This window comes from Podarcis pityusensis (genome assembly GCF_964106645.2).
Source record: "Podarcis pityusensis genome assembly, chromosome: 2".
Taxonomy (NCBI): domain Eukaryota; kingdom Metazoa; phylum Chordata; class Lepidosauria; order Squamata; family Lacertidae; genus Podarcis; species Podarcis pityusensis.
In genome coordinates, this window is record NC_138029.1 from 124,467,307 (window position 1) to 124,492,064 (window position 24,758).

Genomic DNA, 24,758 nt, shown 5'->3' on the forward strand with positions numbered 1-24,758 from the left:
CGCTTGTGCTCGGCTTGCCAAGGGTTAAAAGGCACAGAGCTGGGTTTCTAGAGAGGACAGGAAGTGGAGGCGTGGGGGGGGCAAGGTCCTCCCGAGCAAAAGCCCCTCCCTCGCCATTCCCGCCTGCAAGCGGAGGGGCTGCTTCCGTCCCCCTCTCTCTCTTGCAAGAGCTGCCTGGGGGTGAGTCTCGCCTCCCTCTCCCTCCGGGTGCAATGGGGAGAAGGGGCTGCAGGGTGGATGCCTGGGGGGCTGGTCAGATGGGGGGGGGCAGACATTCCCCAAAGCCAAGCCAGGGAGGGGGTCTTGGAGGGGGCCAGGGCTCTGCCCCGCTCTTCTTGCTTGGCTCCGTGGGGGAGGGGGGAGGGGGTCTTGGAGGGGGGAGCCTGCAGAGAGAGCCCTGGAGTCTCGATCAAGAGCGGAGGAGGAGGAGGAGGAGGAAGGGTCTTCTTCCTCTTGGCCAGCATCGCTACTGTGTCTTTTCTCCTGGCAGATCAAGGAGACCAGGAGACAGCAGAAACCGCTACATTTGTAGCAGGGCGATTGGAGCCAGATCTCTTATGATTGGATCGCTTTTCTAACGTAGCTCAGCTGTTTTCTTTCTTTAATCAGTTTGGTCATTTATACGGATGTCAGCCTCCAGGACGTACTTTGTATACCAAACTATATACCAAACTATATCTGGTCTAGGGAACTATGCCCCACACATAACCCAGAGATGCATTTTCAAGAAAAGCACACATTCTGCTCATGTAAAAACACCAGGCAGGTTTGGAGTACATTGTCAGGAGCAGGGCTAGGCAAACTGAGGCCCGGGGGCTGGATGCGGCCCAATCGCCTTCTAAATCCGGCCCGCGGACGGTCCAGGAATCAGCGTGGTTTTTCCATGAGTAGAATACAGTGGTACTTCGGGTGAAGTACTAAATTCGTTCCGGAGGTCCATTCTTAACCTGAAACTGTTCTTAACCTGAGGTACCACCTTAGCTAATAATAATAATGTGGCCTCCCTCTGGTGCCGTGCCGCCAGAGCACAATTTCTGTTCTCATCCTGAAGCAAAGTTCTTAACCCGAGGTACTATTTCTGGGTTAGCGGAGTCTGTAACCTGAAGCGTATGTAACCCGAGGTACCACTGTATGTCCTTTTATTTAAAATGCATTACTAGGTTATTTGTGGGACATACGGATTTGTTCATTTTTTTCTTTCTTCAAAATATAGTCCGGCTCACCACATGGTCTGAGGGACGGTGGACTGACCCACGGCTGAAAAAGGTTGCTGACCCCTGGTCTATAGCTCTCCTTCTGGAGCCAGAGAGGATAGTCACTTTCAAGGGCACCATTTAAGATGTAGAGGTTTAGCCTGAATGCTGTTTGAGCCAAGCAGATGCCTGCAAAGTTTGATTTCTGATCTTTGGAACAACGGGTGAGGAGGAATCCACTGGCTTCACGGTAGGGAGACCATTTGTACTGTGCATAAATGGCATGATCATTAGGGCCCAATCTGGCATTGAGATCCCCTCCTAAAACTACAGATGCCTTTGGTTAAGCAAAATAAGGTCAGTGGTATAAATTTCCCTTTCAATCCACAAGTCTCTGATCTGAGATTTCTGCCTCATTGGGGTCACATCAGCGTAAATTACCAACAGAGCCTGGTGGCTGAATTGGATTAACACTGCCCTGGCTTATGACTTAGAATCATAGAATCATAGAGTTGGAAGAGACCACAAGGGCCATCGAGTCCAACCCCCTGCCAAGCAGGAAACACCATCAGAGCACTCCTGACATATGGTTGTCAATGGAAAAATTAGATATCAAAAAGACCACAGATTTTTTGAGGACTGGGGGAAATTTACGGAGTATTTGGAAAACACATGTGAGGATGGTACAACGCTAGTGTGTTTCAAAGAAGCTTTGTGAAAAAATAGGGAATATTGCCAGAAGGTAAATAAGAACAGAAATATAAAATACAATGGAAATATTGTAACAAAGGAATGCGAGGATAAGATTCGAACTACGAATGATTGGCAGAGAAGTTGTGGGAGGTCCAAATAAGACAAACTATGTGATATGTAAATGGACATGTTTTTAATGGAAAACCTTAATAAAAAGTTTAAAACTGACATATGGTTGTCAAGCCTCTGCTTAAAGACCTCCAAAGAAGAAGACTCCACCACACTCCTTGGCAGCAAATTCCACTGTCGAACAGCTCTTACTGTCAGGAAGTTCTTCCTAATGTTTAGGTGGAATCTTCTTTCTTGTAGTTTGGATCCATTGCTCCGTGTCCGCTTCTCTGGAGCAGCAGAAAACAACCTTTCTCCCTCCTCTATGCGACATCCTTTTATATATTTGAACATGGCTATCATATCAACCCTTAACCTCCTCTTCTCCAGGCTAAACATGCCCAGCTCCCTTAGCCGTTCCTCATAAGGCATCGTTTCCAGGCCTTTGACCATTTTGGTTGCCCTCCTCTGGACACGTTCCAGTTTGTCAGTGTCCTTCTTGAACTGTGGTGCCCAGAACTGGACACAGTACTCCAGGTGAGGTCTGACCAGAGCAGAATACAGTGGCACTATTACTTCCCTTGATCTAGATGCTATACTCCTATTGATGCAGCCCAGAATTGCATTGGCTTTTTTAGCTGCTGCGTCACACTGTTGGCTCATGTCAAGTTTATGGTCAACCAAGACTCCTAGATCCTTTTCACATGTACTGCTCTCAAGCCAGGTGTCACCCATCTTGTATTTGTGCCCCTCATTTTTTTGCCCAAGTGCAATACTTTACATTTCTCCCTGTTAAAATTCATTTTGTTTGTTTTGGCCCAGTTCTCTAATCTGTCAAGGTCGTTTTGAAGTGTGATCCTGTCCTCTGGGGTGTTAGCCACCCCTCCCAGTTTGGTGTCATCTGCAAATTTGATCAGGATGCCCTTGAGTCCATCATCCAAGTCGTTGATAAATATGTTGAATAAGACCGGGCCCAAGACAGAACCCTGTGGCACCCCACTAGAGGGCTTGAAATGGCACGTAGGGTAGTGGAGACTAAGACCCCCAGGCCCCCTTTCGCTCTTCCACGCTTTACCCCTAGATCTGCCCCAGTTGAGAATGAATGAAATCCATTGAGTATCAGCTCATCCGCTGTCCATGTTTTCAGGATCATTATGATGCAATGGTGGGAATGAAAGTCTTTAAAACAAGGATTTCTGCTGGATGCGGACCACCCGGCCGCATTCCAGGATAAAAGCTAGGTCACTTGATTGTCAGTCAGTTGCATTGTGGGTAATTTTTGCTGGAGCAAGGGCTTCACATTGGTTTGAGATGGTTGTAATTGCGTCTCCTTCTGTGACGAGGGAGAAGGTGCTGTGCCATCATGTTCCTGCTCCTCTGTTCTAGCGAGGAGACTGGGAGAATCAGTGCAGCGTGGTCAGCAGTATGTGAATTCCAGGCAAGCAGGGCTGCCATCTCTTCAGCAGGGGAGACTTCCTTTCACTTGTCCGAGGAGAGGAGAGGGGAACTGTTTCTCCTGCGAATCCGGTTCCCTCAGGGCCAGGTGGGACTTCTGAGATGGGGAAGCACATGGGGCCCTATTTCCAGGTTGGGCTTCTTCAAGTGCTTGTCAGAGGTTTCTTTTGCTTGCAGGGCAGATGCTTTGGGGAATCAGCTACTTGGGGTTGTAAAGATTCCTGGTATACTACTGGTATACAAGGAATATTCAGAAAAGTCACTCTCTGCATTACTTCCACTATTATTAGTAAAGTACTAGGGCGATCCTGTTGGGATTACAAGATTCCCGATGGCTTCGCTCACAAGGGTCATAGGAACGTGCAAGCCCACTCACCACAACAAGGTGTTGATCCAGCAAGTGAGAAGTACATTTTTGCTAATTTAACCGGGGACAAATACCATCAAAACACCAGAAAATTTAAAACCAATAATAATCATAATAATAATCATAATAATTTATTATTTATACCCCGCCCATCTGGCTGGGTTTCCCCATCCACTCTGGGTGGCTTCCAACAGAATATTAAAATGCAATAATCTATTAAACATTAAAAGCTTCCCTAAACAGGGCTGCCTTAAGATATCTTCTAAAAGTCTGGTAGTTGTTTCTCTCTTTGACATCTGGTGGGAGAGCATTCCACAGGGCAGGAGCCACTACCGAGAAGGCCCTATGCCTGGTTCCCTGTAACTTGGCTTCTCACAGGGAGGGAACTGCCAGAAGGACACTGGACCTCAGTGTCTGGGCAGAACGATGGGGGTGGAGACGCTCCCTCAGGTATACTGGGCCGAGGCCGTTTAGGGCTTTAAAAGTCAGCATCGACACTTTGAATTGTGCTTGGAAACGTACTGCGAGCCAGTGTAGGTCTTTCAAGACCGGTGTTATGTGGTCTCGGTGGCCTAACTTCCAAATCTAACTTCCAAAGCCTTTGCCAGTCCGTCATTAATTTATTATGTCCCACATCCTTCGCCCATTTTATCATAACACATTTGACCTGGTCCTCTTTAGTGTCCCATTCCAAAAGCAGATCATTCATTTTTGACAGCTGTTTTATACTACCTTCTACTATTTCTCTCTGAAATCTTGACATTTGATAACTAAATGCTTTCTTTTCATGATTTTTAAAAGTTTCATTTAGTTGTAAATAGTGTAACCAGTCTATTACATTTTCTCTTACTTCTTCAAAGTCCTTTAATTTTAATTGGTTGTCAGTTTCAGTTAACAGCTCTTTATGACTATGAAAACTTTTATGAACTTTTGCCTTATGATACCATAGATAAGCATGCCTGGTGTTGCAGTCTTCAGGTTTGGGGACAAGATAGTGACTGGTTTTTGCCCCAAGTTCTTTCCATAAGCCCCACTGAGTTCAATGGGATCTATTCTCAGGTCTCTACTGTGCAGACCATGCCGGTCTTACGAAGAGGGGAGAGGAGTAAACAGAGGAAATTGGAACCACTGGGAATGTTTATAAATGGGGTTTCTGTTGGGAAGGGGCTGCCCCATTTGTGCTTTTCCAGGGGAGGAGAATCCAGTGAGAGCCAGTGTGGCGCAGTGGTTAAGAGCAGTAGACTCGTAATCTGGTGAACCGGGTTCGCATCTCCGCTCCTCCACATGCAGCTGCTGGGTGACCTTGGGCTAGTCACACTTCTCTGAAGTCTCGGAGCCCCACTCACCTCCCAGAGTGTTTGTTGTGGGGGAGGAAGGGAAAGGAGAATGTTAGCCGCTTTGAGACTCCTTTATGTAGTGATAAAGCGGGATATCAAATCCAAACGCTTCATCTTCTTCTCTTCTTCTTCCCTGCAGGGCCTTTGAGGCTCCCTTTGCTTCTTCCTCTCTCCCAGGACCCTGCAGCTTGTTTTGGCTCCTTGACTCTTCAGGAAGGATGAAAGAGATGGATCCTGCAAAGCTAGCGGGGATGGAAGGGGGAAGATGGACGGTTGACCTGGTCAGGTTGTCTCCTGCATCCCTCCTCACAACCTCTGAGCGTTCCTCTCTAGGGCTCTCAGAGAGATCTGGTGAGTTCCAGGGGAGGGGAGATGGGGACATGGAGGGATGGAGCCAGAGAGGTATTGGGGCTTGCTCACCCTGGGGGTGGGGGGAGGCAGACAGGCAGGCGGAGATTGAGAAGGTGAGCACCTTTCTGGGCTCCACCACCTGCCTGCCTGCGCCTTTGTCATCTGCAGGGAATTTGAGCTAGGAATACATCACAGCTCCCCGGCCACCACGATGTATTGGCAGCTCAAAATGTCTAATACCAGTGCCGTGACCTGAATGCCCTACCAATGTCAAAAAACTTACTGCTCCATCACACAGCAGTAGAAGCAACGAACTCTGCATGAGGAAGTCAAGGAGGAGAATCGTGGGATCCTGGACGCTCTTGGTAAAGCTCCCCGTTGGATCATAAGATCCGTTTTGAAATTCCATACATACATTTCCCCCCCCCCAGGAGATCCTACAATATAGCTCAGTTTCTGTTCTTCAGACATAGAATATTCTGCCAGCTTTAACTTTCCAATGATAGTTACAATTCTGTCACATGACTCTGGCAGTCTTTCTTTTCTTCATGTCTTAGACCAAAAAAGTTTCTTATTAAATTGCGATGACATCTTCTAAATTTATAAACTTTCCCTAAATTGTGAAGAATTTCTCTGGCAGTAAGACATCTGCCTCAATACATTGTATCATTTCAAATCTGTATAACACTGTTCTCATTCTCCTATTCCACTGTGTAAAACATCCTATGTGCATCCTAAAAAATTCAATCTACTTTTCAATCTGCCTTTAAAAACTGTTTCTGAGAGGATAATTAAGAGTACACTGGCAAAGAGGTCAAAATGTTAATGTCAGTTTCTGAGGTAAAACATGTCACTTTACAACTCTGCACCTGTCTTTCTGGATTATTCATGGTTTTCTGGATTTTGTGGGCCCCAAACCCATTTTCTGTGGTATTTATATGTGTGGAGGTTGCCCTGGGTTGCTTGACCCTTGAAAAACATAGCTTTTTTTTATTCTAGAAAAGACACCACAAGATTCTCTGTTTAGAGTTTATACAGAACACATTACATTACTTGATATACTAAAACACGTTTGCATGTGCTTATATCTAAGATATCTATATCTATTATGTATTGATTTTGATTATTTCTACATTTATTCCATTTTTTATTCAAGACAATAAGCTCAGAAATCCAAAATAATTCAACATCAAATAATGCTGCTACATTAGGTATGAAGAAGGAATTACAAGTGCTTCTATCTATATGAGACTTTACAGACTTTTTCTGAGGCACATAGCAGCATAAAACAGGCAGCAGGTGCTCTCACAGAAAACCTCTCTCTCACTCGACAGTTGAGACCAGACCTAACTGAAAAAACGGCCTTCTGGAGTGACAGTCACCCTTTCCATAGCACCTTGGAGGCAACATTCACACACAGAGTTGTTAGGGAAGTTGAGGTAATTTCTGTCCGGTTTGGGTTTCTGTTTTAGCCTCTGCCCGTTTTTTAAAGAGAAGACCAATGTTAGAGTTGGAGTGGATTTCATGATTGTGGCAACAAAAATCCATCCTAGAAAAGAGGTCGACAAATGCTGGTCGACAAAGGCCACGGCCTCTGTAGAAAGACCTCACATCTTCTGTTCTTCCTCTTTGACAAATTTTCATTAGCATTGTTCAATAATTGGGGGCTCCGTTTCTTCCTGAGGATCTAATTAGTTTCTGTCTTTGTTGTAGGTGGTGATGAATTGGAAATGAAGAATGGGGGAGACCATGACAAAATCCACACAGTGGAGAAGCCAAATCAAAATTGGGAGTATGGAGAGAGCTCCAGTCAGAGTTCCCGTTCCCACCAAAGAACTCAAAGCGGGAAGAAAGGCTATCAGTGCTCAGAATGTGGGAAGAGCTTCAGTCGGAAGGGCAGTCTTACTTTGCATCAAAGAATTCATACTGGAGAGAAACCCTATCAGTGCTTGGAATGTGGAAAGTGGTTTCGTCAGAGTGGGTATCTCACTTCCCACAAAAGAATACATACAGGAGAGAAACCTTACCAGTGCTTGGAATGTGGAAAGAGCTTCAGTCACAGCACCAATCTCACTTCCCACCAAAGAATTCATACAGGAGAGAAACCCTATCAGTGCTTTGAATGTGGAAAGAGCTTCAGTCATAGTTACAGTCTCACTTCCCACCAAAGAATTCATACAGGAGAGAAACCCTATCAGTGCTTTGAATGTGGAAAGAGCTTCAGTCGGAACGACAGTCTCACTTCCCACCAAAGAATTCATACAGGGGAGAAACCCTTTCAGTGCTTTGAATGTGGAGAGAGCTTCAGTCACAGTTACAGTCTCACTTCCCATCAAAGAATTCATACAGAGGAGAAACCCTATCAGTGCTTGGAATGTAGGAAGAGCTTCAGTCGAAAGGACAGCCTCACTTTGCATCAAAGAATTCATACAGGGGAGAAACCCTATCAGTGCTTTGAATGTGGAAAGAGCTTCAGTCAGAGCACCCATCTCACTTCCCATCAAAGAATTCATACTGAAGAGAAACCCTTTCAGTGCTTTGAATGTGGAGAGAGCTTCAGTCACAGTTACAGTCTCACTTCCCATCAAAGAATTCATACAGAGGAGAAACCCTATCAGTGCTTGGAATATAGGAAGAGTTTCAGTTGGAAGGACAAAGTCACTTTGCATCAAAGAATTCATACTGGAGAGAAACCCCATCAGTGCTTGGAATGTGGGAAGAGCTTCAGTCAGAGAACCCATCTCACTTCCCATCAAAGAATTCATACAGGGGAGAAACCCTATCCGTGCTCAGAATGTGGGAAGAGCTTCAGTCGGAAGGACAGTCTCACTTCTCATCAAAGAATTCATACTGGAGAGAAACCCTATCAGTGCTTGGAATGTGGAAAGAGCTTCAGTAAGAGCACCCATCTCACTTCCCACCAAAGAATTCATACAGGGGAGAAACCCTATCAGTGCTTTGAATGTGGAGAGAGCTTCAGTGAGAGCGCCCATCTCACTTCCCATCACAGAATTCATACAGGGGAGAAACCCTATCAGTGCTCGGAATGTGAGAAGAACTTCAGTCGGAAGGACAAACTCACTTTGCATCAAAGAATTCATACTGGTGAGAAACCCTATCAGTGCTTGGAATGTGGAAAGAGTTTCAGTCAGAGCACCCATCTCACTTCCCATCAAAGAATCCATACAGGGAAGAAACCTTATCAGTGCTTTGAATGTGGAAAGAACTTCAGAAGGAAGGCAGGTCTCATCCACCATCAAAGAACTCATACAGTGGCACCTCAGGTTACGAACTTAATTCATTCTGGAGGTCCGTTCTTAACTTGAAACTGTTCTTAACCTGAAGCACCAATTTAGCTAATGGGGCCTCCCGCTGCTGCCACGTTGCTGCCTCACGATTTCTTTTCCCACCCTGAAGCAAAGTTCTTAACCCGAGGTATTATTTCTGGGTTAGTGGAGTCTGTAACCTGAAGCGTCTGTAACCTGAGGTACCACCGTACAGGGCATGAAGTGTCTAGAAATGTGGAAACAGCTTCTCTTCCAAGAGGCGTCTAGCTTCCCATGAAGAAATTCATGTGATTGAGCAGGTGGTTGCTGAAGAACTCCATGCATGCCTGGAGGATGGGGACCATTTGGATCCCTTCCAATGGGGAATCAGGCCTCATATTGGGACTGAAACTGCCTTGGTTGTGCTGGTCGATGATCTCCGGCGTGCTAGGAACAAAGGTGAAAGGTGTTTCCTGGTTCTGCTGGAGCTCTCAGTGGCCTTTGATACCATCGACCACGACATCCTTCTGCACCGTCTAGCGGAGCTGGGAGCTGAGGGTTATACAGTGGTTCCACTCCTTCCTCCTGTGCCGTGTTCAGAAAGTGGGGGGGGGGGGAATGTGTGTTCAAACCCCTGGGCTCTCACTTGTGGGGTGCCTCAGGCTTCTGTCCTCTCCCCCATGCTTTTCAACATCTACATGCAGCCGCTGGGAAAGATAATCAGGGAGTTTGGGCTGGGTGTTCATCAGTATGCACATGATACCCAGCTCTAACTCTCTTTTAAATCAGAACCAGTGAAAGTGCTGAAGGTCTTGTGTGAGTGTCTGGAGGCCGTTGGAGATAGATGGCAGGAAACTGATTGAGGTTGAATCCTGACAAGACAAGTGCTGTTCTTGGGTGACAGGGGGCGAGCTGGTGTTGAGGACTCGCTTGGACTACTGCAACACATTCTATATGGGGTTATCTTTGAAGAGAGCACATAACACCGGTCTTGAAAGACCTACATTGGCTCCCAGTACGTTTCTGGACAGAATTCAAATTGTTGGTGCTCACCTTTAAAGCCCTTAACAGCCTCGGCCCAGTATATCTAAAGGAGTGTCTCCACCCCCATCCTCCTGTCTGCACACTGAGGTCCAACTCCCAGGGTCTTCTGCTGGCTCCCTCACTGTGAGAAGTGAAATTACAGGGCCTTCTCGGTAGTGGCACCCGCCCTGTGGAATGCCCTCCTACCAGATGTCAAAGAAATAAACAACTGTCTGACTTTGAGAAGACATCTCAGGGGAGCCCTGTTTAGGGAAGCTTTTAATATGTGATGAATTATTGTATTTTAATATTTTGCTGGAAGCCACCCAGAGTGGTTGGAGAAACCCAGCCAGATGGATGGGGTATAAATAAACTATTGCTATTGTTATTGTTTTAAGCACTTTCCCATGCAATATGGGAATCCACATCCATCTGAAATTCAGGAGCAGTTGGACAATCCCCAGATTCTGGGGATCTACTTTTGGGGCCATCTTGTAGAAAAAGGGGAACTGGGTTTTATCATGAATAGTAGGAACAGTGTATCCATAACTTGCCCAGGACACAAAGGGAGAGGTGAGTGCTTTGCTGTGGTTCCAGGACAAATCTCAGACAGTTGACCAACTACAGCCCCCAACACACGCACACAAAGAACAAGACAAAATGCTGGCCGTGTAGAACGGGAGGAGGTCTTCCAGAATGCCTCCAGACTCTCAATATTTTGTGGGACTGAATCACATCCCAGAATATTAGACTAGGGACTCAGCTACATTACTCAAAAAACTGTGTTTTGAATGCATTGTAAACAAGCAACATGGTTTTTTAAAGCAGTGGTGGGGTGGCATAGGACATTTGACACCAGTGTTGAGTGCTCCTGCTTCCAGGTTCCATCCCACCCTCACCTTTGGGAGAGTCCAAAAAGGAAAGAAAGGAAAGCCCATGGCAGAGGCACAACTCCATCTTAACACCTAACCAGCCATACCTGTGGGATTTTGTAGATGCTTGACACAGGTGACGTATGCCTAGAAATATCAGCTTCAGCATCTTCAAGAACAGCCAACAGGTTATTCCTCTTCCCACAGTCATAGTTTGGAATGTCTGCGTGCCCAGTAGAGAGCAGGTCTAGCAGGGCATCAGAAGTCATCCTTGCATTAGAATAATGGTCATAGATGACATAGCTGAGGGTGACATTGGGTAAGAGCCTGGGGTCCTGATTGATTTGGCAGCCAGGAAGGACAGGATATTCCAGAATTTCCCATGATAGCCACTGGAATTAAAAAGTGCCCTACATTGAATGAAAACGTTTCTAATTCTTTCTGCATCTAAACTCTCAGCTGTTTCCAGCACAGAAAATAAAACGAGTCCACCCTGAGATGCTTAACTACCTTTCATTAGCGACCGACCTGTAGGAGAGAGGAAAGGCCCATCAGCCTCACTGAAGGTGGACTGACACCATAGTGAAACTGACCACAACTTTCACCATCATGAACATTTCATGAGATTGCGTTTCAGCTGTGTTTACAGTCAGCGGCATTATTTACCCCCTTGTAGGTTTGGGTTTTTAAATGCCACTTTGCAAAATCATAACATTCTCAAATGCAGCATACTCATTTTCAGTCAGGACTTCAGCATCAGCTTCAACTGAGAAGCACCTAAGTTCATGGTCCTGGCATATGGGGGCAACTGGAACCTATGAAATCAGAGTGTGCCTCCAGACAGTCAATATTTTGCAGGAAGGATTCAAGCAGTTGGTCCCTTACCTTTCCCGCCCCGCCCTGGCCACAGTGATCCATGTGACGGCCACCTCCAAGCTTGACTACTGTAATTCGCTCTATGCGGGGCTGCCCTTGAAGCTGTTCCAGAAACTCCAGCGGCTGCAGAATGCTGCAGTGAGGCTCCTCACGGGGTCTCTGCCATGGGAGCATATTCACCCAGTGCTTTTCCAGCTGCACTGGCTCCCGGTGGAGTACAGGGTCGGATTTAAGGTGCTGCTTTTGACCTTTAAAGCCCTTCACGGCCTAGGACCCTCGTACCTACGGGACCGCCTCTCCCGGTATGCCCCACGGAGGACCTTAAGGTCCATAAATAGCAACACCCTAGAGGTCCTGGGCCCTAAGGAAGTTAGATTAGGCTCAACCAGAGCCAGGGCTTTTTCAACACTGGCTCTGGCCTGGTGGAAAGCTCTGTCTCATGAGACCAGGGCCCTGCAGGATCTGATTTCTTTCTCCTGGGCCTGTAATACAGAGTTGTTCCGCCTGGCCTTTGGCTTGGAGTCAATTTGATTCCCTCCCCCTCTTTTCCCCCCCTTTCTCCTCCTGTGATGAGGCTGCATTTTAACGTTTTAATGTTGTATTTTAATCTTGTTTTTAAGTTGTATTCATTCAACTTGTTTATATTATTGCTTGTTAGCCGCCCTGAGCCCGGCCTTGGCTGGGGAAGGCGGGGTAGAAATAAATTATTATTATTATTATTATTATTATTATTATTATTATTATTATTTTAAAAAGGACCACATAATCAAGTAAATCAGGATGAATGCTGAATCAGCAGGGTGTCTGGAGAAGCCTTGAATCAGGTGGAGAGCATTATTGTTTGTTTGGTTGAATTATTCATTGACTGAATCAGAAGCAGAATGTCACCTCACGTTCCTCTCAAAAATGGGGTCCATTTTAGTGGACCCAAAGGAGAACTTTGGACAAATCCCTTGAGTTTTCATGAGAAGTAAAGGTAAGGGGAAGGGGGAAGAGTGATGTTGTGTCAGGCGTGGAGAGTTGTCTGCTCTAAATCCTCCTTCCGACTTCCGTAGCATTTTAGGTGCCAATGGGAAGTTCCTCCCTCCCTCTGACTTCTTTGCTCTCTGTTATGTTCAGACCTCCGAGTCTGTGGTGAGGGGGGTTCCCCACACTCTCAAGTGACATCTGAACTAGCTGCCCCCTCCTTTCGGGTTCCCTTGTCATTATCTCGTACCTGGGCAACTCCTCCCTCAGCTGTTCAGCTTCTGTCTCTCTTTGAACACACTGAACACACTGTGGACTGTCGGACTTGTGTTCGACCGAGCGACTCTTCCGGTCGAGTCTGTGATTAACGACCCAAGCCTTTGATGAGGCTCCAAGCACGTTTCCCCATTATGCAGAGTGAACAAGGGTGGGTGTGTGACTTTTCCCCTCCACCTCTCCATCGGAGAGGAAACTGGTCTGCCATAGAATGCATTCCCCTGTCCTCGTCTTTAGACTATTCCCTGACATGTTGTGATCATTTGGGTTGCCCTTTTTAAAATTTTGATGCTGTCAATCATGGTATCCTCCTGAACTGACTTAGTGAGATGGGTGCCAGAGGCACCATATTACAGTGGTTCTGTTCATATCTTCAGTATCGTGTCCAGAAAGTAGCACTCAATGACTGCTCCTCACCCCCACCCCGGTATTTGTGCTATGGAGTTCTGCAAGGTACTATTCTCTCCCCAGCGCTATTTAAGATCTATACGCTATATAAAATCTATATGAAGTCATAGGGTGCGGTCCTGAGGAGTTTTTCCCCCCATCCCTTCTATGGGTACTAGTGGTAATATTTACACCAGCAAATCAAAACTGTCCAAATTCTGTCTTTCCAAATTGTCCATACTTTCCATTAATTTACAAGTGTGGTTAAAATCCTGCTAATGTTTTAACCTGCTTACAATGGTCTTGCTTTGTGAGCTTCCCAGTTAATTTTGCCATTTCAGCATAGTCCATCAACTTGGTCTGACATTCTTCTCTGGTCAGGGTTGTTTCCTCCTTCCATCTCTGGGCTCGTAGCATCCGTGCGGCTGTTGTCGCATACATAAACAATCTTTTCTGGTCCTTTGGTATCTTGGTACCTGTTATTCCTAATAAGAAGGCTTCTGGTTTTTTAAACAAAAGTTATTTTAAACATTTTTTCCAATTCATTATATATCATCTCCCAGAAAATTTTAAGTTACTTTACACATCCACCACATATGATAAAAGGTACCTTCTTTTTCTTTACACTTCCAGCAGGTATTTGAACTCATTCTATACATTATTGCTAATTTAACTGGGGTCAAATACCACCAGTACATCATATTCATATAATTTTATGTCAGTGAACAAGGTGCCATAAATTTCAAATCTGTTTTCCATAACCTCTCCCAATCTGCTATTTGTATATTGTGTCCCAAGTCCCAAGCTCTGGCTTCCATCACAGTGTCCCGTTGCGCCAGAAGCGGTTTAGTCATGTTGGCCACATGACCCGGAAAGTTGCCTGTGCATAAACACCCAATCCCTCAGCCTCATAGCGAGATGAGCACCACTCCCCATAGATGCATTTGACGAGACTGAACCATCCAGGGGTCTTTACATTAACACACAGCTCTATTTCTCCATAACAGGAGAGTCTCTGAAGGCTTGTGACCAGTGTCTGGATGCGGCAGTGGACTCCGTAAGGTCCAATAAACTGTGTTCAAATCCTGGAAAGTCCACTTACCTTTAATGGTCAGGCGGTGTTGCGGCCAACCAAGTCCACGCCCGCAATTTGGTGCCCTGCTGGGGAGGGTCACAGCCTGCTTGCGGACTGACCAATTGTGCCAGGCTTAGGTGCAGGCATTCCGCAGGGGGTGGGCCCTACCAGCCGCTAGGCATTGCTTGGCCCCACTCCCTGGGGGGATAACTTGGGGCCTGCCCAGGCCTCCTTCCCACTTTGTCGTTGGATCTCCCACCCTCCACCCCCTTTTTCATATGTCTTATTTTCATACTAAGACCTTCCTATGAACACTGTCAGCAGCCATATTTGGGGCCTGGTGTCAGAACTCCGCACGGCCGAGCTACTCCTCCTCAGACATTCTCCGTCATCTCCTCTGTCCACCACTCCTTCGTTAAGGGTATCCTGTTAAAGGGATCTGTGAGGAGTTGCTTCTGTCCGGATGCCCAGGCGGGGGCTAGGGCCATAGCACTCCTCCAACAGGGCCCCCTCGGTGGTTACCCCTACTTGATGTGGGTCATGGGGGGCCGGTGTGGATTACCCTTAGATGCACCCCCAGCAGGTGGACTGGGGTGGAATAAAAGGGTTATACGCAATGCCGATGCCAAACCATTCACATCTGTAATCAATAGAGTTGTGGCTCATTTGGACCCAATGTTATGCTCTGGTCTTGTCTGGTTTTTCATCACTTAGGGAGTGACAGGAACACCGGAGCTTGGCACACAATTTGTAGGCTCTTTGGATGATTCCCCCTTCTAAAGGAGCAAGTGCATAATTTGGGGGTACTCTCGGATACACCTTTGTCACTAGAGACCTACATGTCCTCTATGGATGTTTGTGAACAGGAATAGCCTGACCACTGGAGTAATGGAAAACTTGGAGATGGACTACTGCAATGCACTCTTTCTGGGGCTGCCCTTTGGTCTGGTGCAGAATCTGTAGTTGGTGCCAAATGATGTGGCCAGATTGTCCTTGCGAGATTTTGGTCAAGAACATCTGGCACCACACACCCCCATTTGAAGGACTATCCACTTAAACCTATTTTCTGCTTCCTGCAACTTCCATTCCTGATCCACCAGAGGACCTCTTCTCTTATTCCATGACTACTAAGCTTACCCATGAGGCACCTTGTTGAACGCTTTTTTGGAAGTCCAAGTGTTGGTTTGTCTGTTTCTTTATTAAATTTCTACACCGCCCTTCACCCAATGATCTCAGGGTGGTTCACAGCATAAAAATACAGGATAAGACCAAAAAGTATATAATAAAAACAAAAACAAGAACAAAACAAGAAACCTACAAAAAAAGCTGCTGAATCGCCTCTGTCTTTACGTGAAATTTGCGTTCCCTTTTTCACCTCTCAAATTCATCAGAATAGCCCTATCCTGTGTTAGCATCAGTGCGGGGGGGGGGGGGAATCTGCCAAGGCTCACGTAGAATAGTTCAGGTAACTTCTAACTCTTAATCTTGGTATTTTTCACCAATCTTTGGCATTTGCATCTCACAGTTTGGAGGCAGATCTTGAAGTTTTCGAAAACATGTTTTTCTTCAGCCCTGCAGTTGCAGGTGGAGCTGCATAAAGTGTTTAGGAACTTGCAGAGGTGGTCCTACTTCTCCATATAATTATCAAAATGATAGTGTCTGTGGCTTTTTTGCTTCCAAAGATCACATTTGAGTCCACTAAGCGTGATGTTATGGATCTGAGGCAGAAAGGTCTGGCAGATATATGCCTCCTGAGCCACCCAAAACTTGGGGGGGGGGGGCTGAGATTTAGGACAGATGATAACTGCACCAGAATGAGGTTGGCTTGACTTCTCTCCACTTCAGATGTGATCCCTCTGCAGGGCTCCGTTAGTGAGAAGAAAGTTACTGCATCTTGCAAGGACCACAACAAAAGACTTCTAATTCTTTGTAAGGGAGGTGCTCGTTCCTGGGAGGAAGAAGATGGTCCTCATTCTACTGCTTCTACTGCCTTATGGGGACAGTGGGAAACTGAAGACAAAATGCCTCTTGTCTTTGGAAAGGGATGAGATAGATTCACCTAATTATTTCAGGCCAGGAGACCACCTCATCAGTGGGGTCCTCTCTGCCACACACACTATGTTTCATCCCCATATCTTTAGCCAATGTCCTTCCACCAGCTTTTATTGGTAAGACCTTTTGTGGGGATGGAGTTCCTGGTGTTCCACTTGCTACCATTTCCATGAGATCCAACTCATCTCCAGTTACTTTCTGGGGCCTTTCTCATTGTCTGGTACCTGCCTTTAAGAACATAAGAAGATCCCAATGGCAGATAAATTTGGGGATGATTAGGCTCTCAGCGGCTACCAGTCACAATGGCTATGTTCTCCATTCACTGTCACAGGTACTATGCCTCTGGGTACCAGTAACTGAGAATCTCAAGTAGGGGAAGAGTTCTTGTGCTTCTCAGTTTTCCATGTGCATCTGGTTGGCCGCCTTGAGGATGCTGGAACAGATGAGCCTTGGGGCGGATTCTGCAGGATTTTTCTGAAAAATGATGGTAGGAGAAGGGTGTCTTTTTGCCTTAGGTTTAATATACTAGGGGGAAATATCTACTTTCTCAAAGCGGCATTATGATAGTGCTTTCTGGATCCTTTAATCACTGTCTTAGATCCATAACAACAACAACAACAACAACAACAATTTTATACCCCACCCATCTGGCAGCTTCCAACAAAATATTAAACTACAGTGGTTTGTTAAACATTAAAAGCTTCCCTAAACAGGGCTGCCTTCAGATGTCTTCTAAAAGTCTGGTAGTTGTTCTTCTCTTTGGCATCTGGTGGGAGGGTGTTCCACGGGGTGGGTGCCACTACTGAGAAGGCCCTCTGCCTGGTTCCCTGTAACTTGGCTTCTTGGAGTGAGCGAACCGCCAGATGGCCCATGGCGCTGGACCTCAGTGTCCGGGCAGAACGATGGGTGTGGAGACGCTCCTTCAGGTATACTGGACCAAGGCCGTTTAGGGCTTTAAACGTCAGCACCAACACTTTGAATATATTATGTCCCACATCCATCGCCCATTTTATCATAACACATGATAGGGTCCCATTCCAAAAGCTTGGAAACGTACTGAGAGCCAATGTAGATCTTTCAAGACTGGTGTTATGTGGTCTCGGCAGCCGCTCCCAGTCACCAGTCTAGCTGCCGCATTCTGGATTAGTTGTAGTTTCCGGGTCACCTTCAAAGGTAGCCTCACACCTTCAAAGATTCAGCCTCAATCTGTTAGCTGCCATCCATCCTCCATCCACCTCCAGACACTCACACAGGACCTTTACTGCCTTCATTAGTTCTGATTTGAAAGAGAGGTAGAGCTGAATATTAGAGGTAGAACAGAAATATCACTTGGACAGTTCTGGCATGTATATAATTTCTCCCCCCAGGAAAGGACCCAAAAAGTACAGGCAGCTCCTCTCCTTCTTGTATGCCATTCAAGCGATCAACCAGAATCAAAAGCTGTTACCCAACATCACCCTGGGCTACAGCATCCATGAGAACTTTTTTGATGGAAGGGTGACCTATGATGCTTTGCTAGACATGCTGTCCATTGGGCAGCTGAGCTTTCCAAACTACAGCTGTGGTAAACAGACTAACTTACTGGCTGTTCTCGAAGGGTCCGACTCTCAAAACTCCATCCAGATTTCACACGTGTTGGGCATCTATAAAATCCCACAGGTAGGAATGGAGAGAGGTATAATAGCATTATGATATCGGCAGTCTTATTTTCAACTACCCTTCTGTTGATCCCTAGCATCAAATTTGCCTTCTTTACGGCTGCCACAACCTTCAGGGAAATCACTGTTCCCACCAAAGGGTACTTGCAATAGACCTTCCTCCTTCCTAAGACCTTCCCAATCTCATGTTGGGCTTAGAAATATTTAGGCTTTGATCTGAAATCAAACAAGATTCAAATCTTCCTTCTCTTCCCAGGTCACTTATGCTTTTGTCTCTCATGTTCTGAATGATAAGAGGCATTTCCCTTTTTTCTACCGGATGGTCCCCAAAGAAGAAGCCCTGTACCCAGGGATTGTCAAGCTGCTCCAGCACTTCCGATGGACGTTGATTGGCCTCCTTGCACCAGACACCGACAACGGAGAGAGGTTCCTGAAGAGCTTGACACCCGTGCTCATCAAGAGCGGTGTCTGTGTTGTCATCTCACAAAGCATCCAAGGACTGAATACAAATGGAGTATACATTCCTCATCTTCCATTCCTCAAGTGGAGGCAAGTGCATGTATTTGTTTACTACGGGGAAATGACTTATTTCTTAGATGGACTACTCATTATACAATATATTTTTGACAAAGTGATGAAATCCATTGTTGGGAAAATCTTCATCACAACAGTTTTGTGGGATGTCGCCCTGGAGCTGATGTATAATGACATATCTTTCCAATACATCCATGGTATATTTTCCTTCTTCACTGAGACAAGTAAAGGGGCAAAATATGGTGATTTTCTACCCTTTTTCTTTGGTATTAAGAAGTTTTGGGAGGATGCTTTTAATTGTTTTTATTTAAAGCATGCATTCTCAGTGAAAGGCCGGACAAGATGCAGAGAGAGAGAGAAACTGGAGAGGCTTCCCCAAGATGATCTGGAAAGAATCCTCTCTCTAGACAGCTACAGGATCTACAACACTCTGCAAGCCGTGGCTCGTGCCTTAAATGCTGCATATTCATCTAGATCTAAGCAGAGGGGAACTGAGAGAATGGGACTTCAAAGGCTACAGCCATGGCAGGTATTTTCTTTCCCTTCATAGACATCTCAACTGAGCATGACAATCGATTGTAGTGTTGCAGATATTGAATATTGTGCAGTTTGAAACGATTGGAAGCATAAGAACTGGAAGCATTTGTTTCCTTTTGGAAATGAATTATTGTCCAGGCGCATAGAAATATTATTCACTCTTTACTCACAAACTTTTATAACAGAATGAGAACATCATTCTGTCCAGCACAGGTTCTGGAACTCTCTCTCTCTCTCTCTCTCTCTCTCTCTCTCTTTCTCTCCATCTCTCTCTTTCTCCTGCCATTCAGCCTCCAGGCTGTTTGCTTTACCTTCTGGAGAGCTTCCTTTACAAAACATTATTGAGTTTTGGAGCCAAAGACAAAAAGGCAACTCCCTTCAAAAAGGAGATATTGCAATCCAATACCTTCATCACATGATCTAAGGTTACAGCACTCCCATGTTAAACCAGTTAGTTAATCTTAATCTCAGCAAGAGCCCGGAGCCCTTTAGAAAAAAAACTAGTATGGAAAAAACCCAAAGTTTGCAAAACACATTACCCATTTTCCATTTTAAACCTTCCTTAATACATATACATTTTTCATTTCTGTTTGCTATTCTTATTCTTGCCTCATTGCACAGTCCCCCGAGCAACTGCTCCCATCATGTGCCCAATTCTCCTTATCCCGCGAGTTGGAATTATTTTTGGCAGGGGAGATGACATTGATCAGGCTGTCTCTAGTCTCTATTCCTTTGACACCCGCTTGTCTCTGCTCTGGCTCTCTGCTCCCTCCACCAAGCTCCTGCCTTTCCCTGCTGAAGCCCATATTGGAGATTTCATTCAGGTTGCCTTGAAAGGAAAACCTAATTCACTCTTTCAGAAAGAATCCAAGGGGGCAGCTTCCTTCAAAAAACATGCTTACTAGGAGAAAATGACACAGAAATGCTGAAGAATTCTGATGAGTTTCTATTATTATTTTTTAAAAAATGCTTCAGAAATGTGGAGAACTGAATTTAAGATTGGGGTTTGTGTCTGAGAGAGAAAACAGTATGAACCAAAAGTGACAAGATCTCTCCATTACTATTTGAGTCTGCAACCAGCCCTAAGCAAAGGGGAAGTGGATTGTCGTTATGCTTCTATTATTATTATTATTATTATTATTATTATTATTATTAGATAATTTTTATTAAATTTTCAATCGAACAATTCCAAATAAACATTTTCCAAATATCCAGTGACTTCTCTTCTTCTCTTTCCATGGTTCATTTTACATCCCTGTATATTTTGCTATAACCATTCAAATCAGTTCTCTACTTTTACATCCATCAAACATTATTTATGTGGTTGAGTTTATCTTAATGCTGCCACCATTTTCAGCTGTATACTGCTTTTTCCCTATATTCAATAAATGCTTTCCACTCTTCTTTCAATGTATGTTCTTCTTGCTCTCTTATTCTGCATGTTAAATCTCCAATTTCTGCATATTCTGTCCACTTAAGCTGCCAATCCTCTTTAGCTGGGACCTCGCTGACTTTCCATTTCTGGGCTAGCAAAACAGGGGCCTATGCTTCCCTTTATTCTAAATGCTCTCATCTTTGCTTCTGTTCCAGCTCCACCCTTTCCTAGGAAACACCCAGTTCTACAATTCTTCCATGGACAGAGTGTATTTGGATGAGAACGGGGAGCTGGCAGCCGACTTGGACATTGTGAACTGGGTGGTGTTCCCCAATAAATCCGTCCTCAGAATGAAGTTTGGGAGTATCGACAGACAGGGATCCCCAGACCTGAAGTGCTCCATCGACCAGGAGGCCATTGTGTGGCCCAAGTGGCTCAATCAGGTGACGGGGAGTGGAAATCATGCCTGTCATTTTGCTGTCTTTTCTATGAGCTCTAAAAAGTGCTCCCTGTTCTGTGGGCTGCTGCCCTCACTTGCCTGTCAACTCCAGCACTGGGCTGTTGTTCCAGATAGTTCCTACAGCTCCTCTGCTCAGCTGGGTGCCAAAGGAGGCTTCCTGCTAAACTGTGTGTATGGGGAAAGGGGGGTTCCTTGCTTTTCGGTTGTTACATGAATTTCTATCAGTAGTGAATGGCCCATATACAGAACTTTATTTACTGGAGGTCCTTTGTTTTCTTCTGAATTTAATCATGAATAATTCATGTAATGGACAGTGATGGGAAATGCTTAGTTTCAAGATATAGTCTAGATGCTACAGCAGATACTATGCCTCAAACAACAATTCTCATTGACGCTCTTCGTCTTTGTGCCTAGACCCTTCCTACTTCCAGGTGTGTGGAAAGCTGTCGCCCTGGATCCGCCAAGGTGATTCAGGAAGGGAAGCCTCTTTGCTGTTATGAATGTCTTCCCTGTGCAGAAGGGACCATCTCCACTCAGGAAGGTGGGTGACTCCAAGGGAAAGGCTGGCTTTGGGGAAGAGAGAAGGGTTCAGTCAGGAATCTCTCAAAACCATTTCTGGGCAGGATCAGGCTGGTATGCTTCATGTGTGGGAGAGAACTGGGTGGTTCAAATCATCATCATCATCAACATCATATATATATATAAATATGATCAAATGTGAAGGAGGGAGGTCTAAACCACGGAGCCTGAGGTCCCGTTTCTCTCTGAGCTTCTTCCATCCTAGCAGTTCGAAAGCACACCAGTGCAAGTAGATGGATAGGTGTCACTGCAGCGGGAAGGTAAACGGTGTTTCCGTGCGCTCTGGCATTCGTCATGGTGTCCCTTTGCACCAGAAGCGGTTTAGTCATGCTGGCCACATGACCCAGAAAGCTGTCTGTGGACAAACACCAGCTCCCTTGGCCTGAAGCAAGATGAATGCTGCACCCCATAGTTGCCTTTGACTAGACTTAACTGTCCCGGGGTCCTTAAGGAGGGAGATTGTTATGGACCTAGGGTAGATATTAGACTTCTGCACAGACCCCTGGTCCTCCTTTTGGCCCTGGTATAGGAGGCTCCAACCAGCCCAACCTGCCAGAGGCCAAGCTGGGGATCTCCAGCCCTGGAATCTGTCCCAAATTTCTTCAGGGTAGAGCTAATGTTCAGAAAAACCTAATTAAATACCTGTAGTGATCTGTGGCTGTCCCAGACTGACTTGGTCTACAACTGAATCTCTCCCAAGAGGGTGGATATTGCTCAGGGCTTGGTTGAATCCAGGGTAGTAGACATTACTCTCTCTCTCTCTCTTTTGCAGATGCAGACCATTGCAAAAAATGCCCAGAAAATCAGCATCCAAACATGAACCGAGATCAATGTGTGTTCAAGCATATCACCTTCCTAGCCTATGAAGAATCTCTGGGGGTTGTCCTACTTTCCCTTGCCCTACTGGGGTCCATAGCCACAAGCTTTGTTTTAGGAATCTTTATTAAATACAATGAAACTCCCATAGTCAAAGCCAACAACCGGGACCTCTCCTACATCCTCCTCCTCTAACTCCTGCTTTCCTTTTTGTCCTCCTTCCTGTTCATTGGGAGGCCAAGGAAAGGGACCTGCCTTCTCCGACAAACAGCCTTCAGCATCATCTTCTCTGTTGCTGTTTCTTCTGTGTTGGCAAAAACCATCACTGTAGTTCTGGCCTTCCTGGCCACCAAGCCAGGGAACTCAGTGAGGAGATGGCTGGGGAAGAGTCTGGCCAACTCCACTGTCATTTCCTGTTCCTGTGTCCAAGTTGTCATCTGCATGATCTGGCTGGGGATATCGCCACCATTCCCAGACTCTGACATGCACTCCCAGCCTGGGGAGATCATCCTGCAATGCAACGAAGGGTCTGTGGCCATCTTCTATGGTGCCCTTGGCTACATGGGCTTCCTGGCGGCCATCTGCTTCACGGTGGCTTTCCTGGCCAGGAAGCTGCCTGGGGCCTTCAATGAAGCCAAGCTGATCACCTTCAGCATGCTGGTCTTCTGCAGTGTTTGGGTGTCCTTTGTGCCCACCTACCTGAGCACCAAAGGGAAATACATGGTAGCCGTTCAGGTTTTCTCCATCTTGGCCTCCAGTGCTGGGCTCCTGGGCTGCATCTTCATCCCCAAATGCTACATTGTTTTGTTGAGACCTGATCTGAACACGAAGGAGCACCTGACAGCAAAAGCTAAAGATAGCATCTGATTATTAAAATATTATTTTTCAAGAAGATAGAGAAATGATGTTCTTGAAAAATAATGTTTCAATTAAAAAAATCATTACCCTCATTTGATCATGTAGAACCAACCAACTTAATGGAAGTAGTTATGAAATTTGGATTTGGCTGAAAATTTGTTAATACTTTGGAAGATATAGATCACATAGATCACAGGGAATTCACATTATCAAAATTTTGTAATTATTCTTGGAACGGAACAAGGATGTCCACTGTCACTCCTGTTATTTTTCCAAGTGAATCTTCAGCCCTCGTCTCTCTCACTTCCTCATTTGTCATCACCTCCTCTGCGGGAGCTGCTAAGTACCATCTGTCTTTGAGCTCTTTGCTCTCCTACTTTTAAGGCTCGCTGGGTTCTGGAAGATGGTGGGTCTAGAATGGTTTCTAATGACGTGTCAGCCAGGTATTGCTCTGGCTCTCCCATGATTTCCCAACTTTCCCCCTCATCTGCCTCTGAGCTGTGACTTCCCTCAAACACCTGTTGTAAATCTATACTGTCTTCTTCCTCTTCCTCCTCCCTGGGAGGGTCAGGATGGAGAGGTGGTCTCCCCCATTCCTCCATGGCCCTTGGTAATCTTGGTCACCCTCCACCCCATGCCTGTCAACTCATCAATATCTTCCTTAATTTATGGTGCCCAGAACTGGACACAGTATTCCAGGTGTGGTCTGACAAAGGCAGAATAGAGTGGGACTATTACTTCCTTGATCTGGACACTATACTTCTGTTGAAGCAGACTAAGATTTCACTTTTATAAACTTTATAGAACTGTTTAGAACTTTTACAGCTGCCTGGAACTTCCAAAACTGTATTGGAGAATCACGGGAGGCGGGAGCCATCCGTACTCCAGACACCAGGAAGCAATCAGGGTGCGTCGCGCAATCAAAGTGGTGCGGGAACTTTATGGTCCTTGTGTTCAGGACTCTTGTGTGTCTGGGACCCATAGATGGCTGTGGGGACATGCAACAGACCACGCTTATAGAGAGTTTGCATGAAACCCACAAAAATGTTTAGCTCCATTGGGCCCTTAACTTTAGAAAAGGGGGGAGTTTCATGGAGCATGTGGAAGATTGGGGGAAATCAAAACCCATTTCTCCTGATCAGAACTGATGAGTTGATGACCACTGTAAGCAGATGAAAACATTAGGAGGATTGCAATAACACTTGTAATGTAGCAGTTGCTATGGAGAAAATGGAGTGATGTACAATATTGACTATTGAACAGTATGCAGTTGAAAACCCATGGAGGGGAAGGTGAGAAGTCCAAAGATTTGGAGAGATCTTTAAATATAGATATGTATGGTTGTATTGTTATAATCTTGTAAAATCAAATAAAAACTATTTTTTAAGAAAATGAATTGATGAGTTGGTTGTGTTGAGTGCTCACAGCCCATCCCAAGCAAAACGTTCAGGTTCATTGGGCCCTTAATCCAAAATGGGGGCTGAAGGGGCCACATAGGGCAGGGGGACTTGAAACCCATTCCTTGTGATCAAGAACAACAGGAAATTCACATAGGGGGTTCAAGGAACCCACCCTGAAAACAATATTTAGCTTCATCCCTCTCTTAAACTAAAATAGGCTTTCAGGGGCCACCTGGAAGGTTGG

General features: G+C 45.6%; 2 protein-coding genes and 1 long non-coding RNA gene across 3 annotated transcripts in view; 2 read left to right on the forward strand and 1 right to left on the reverse strand.

The window, feature by feature from the left end:
- The window catches only part of LOC308470280, a 267,788-nt gene that overhangs the window by 237,280 nt on the left and 5,750 nt on the right, over positions 1 to 24,758 (reverse strand). The window lies entirely within an intron of this gene.
- On the forward strand, positions 143 to 10,181 carry LOC308469633 (uncharacterized protein). Its single transcript, XM_080992371.1, has 4 exons — positions 143 to 180; positions 3,381 to 3,537; positions 5,293 to 5,504; positions 7,218 to 10,181. Exons 3-4 carry the CDS (start codon positions 5,372 to 5,374, stop codon positions 8,828 to 8,830), a joined length of 1,746 nt encoding a protein of 581 aa, XP_080848497.1. The 5' UTR covers positions 143 to 180; positions 3,381 to 3,537; positions 5,293 to 5,371; the 3' UTR covers positions 8,831 to 10,181.
- Positions 18,121 to 24,448, forward strand: LOC308469860 (vomeronasal type-2 receptor 26-like). Its single transcript, XM_080992902.1, has 4 exons — positions 18,121 to 19,018; positions 20,617 to 20,844; positions 21,276 to 21,402; positions 22,213 to 24,448. Exons 1-4 carry the CDS (start codon positions 18,275 to 18,277, stop codon positions 22,449 to 22,451), a joined length of 1,338 nt encoding a protein of 445 aa, XP_080849028.1. The 5' UTR covers positions 18,121 to 18,274; the 3' UTR covers positions 22,452 to 24,448.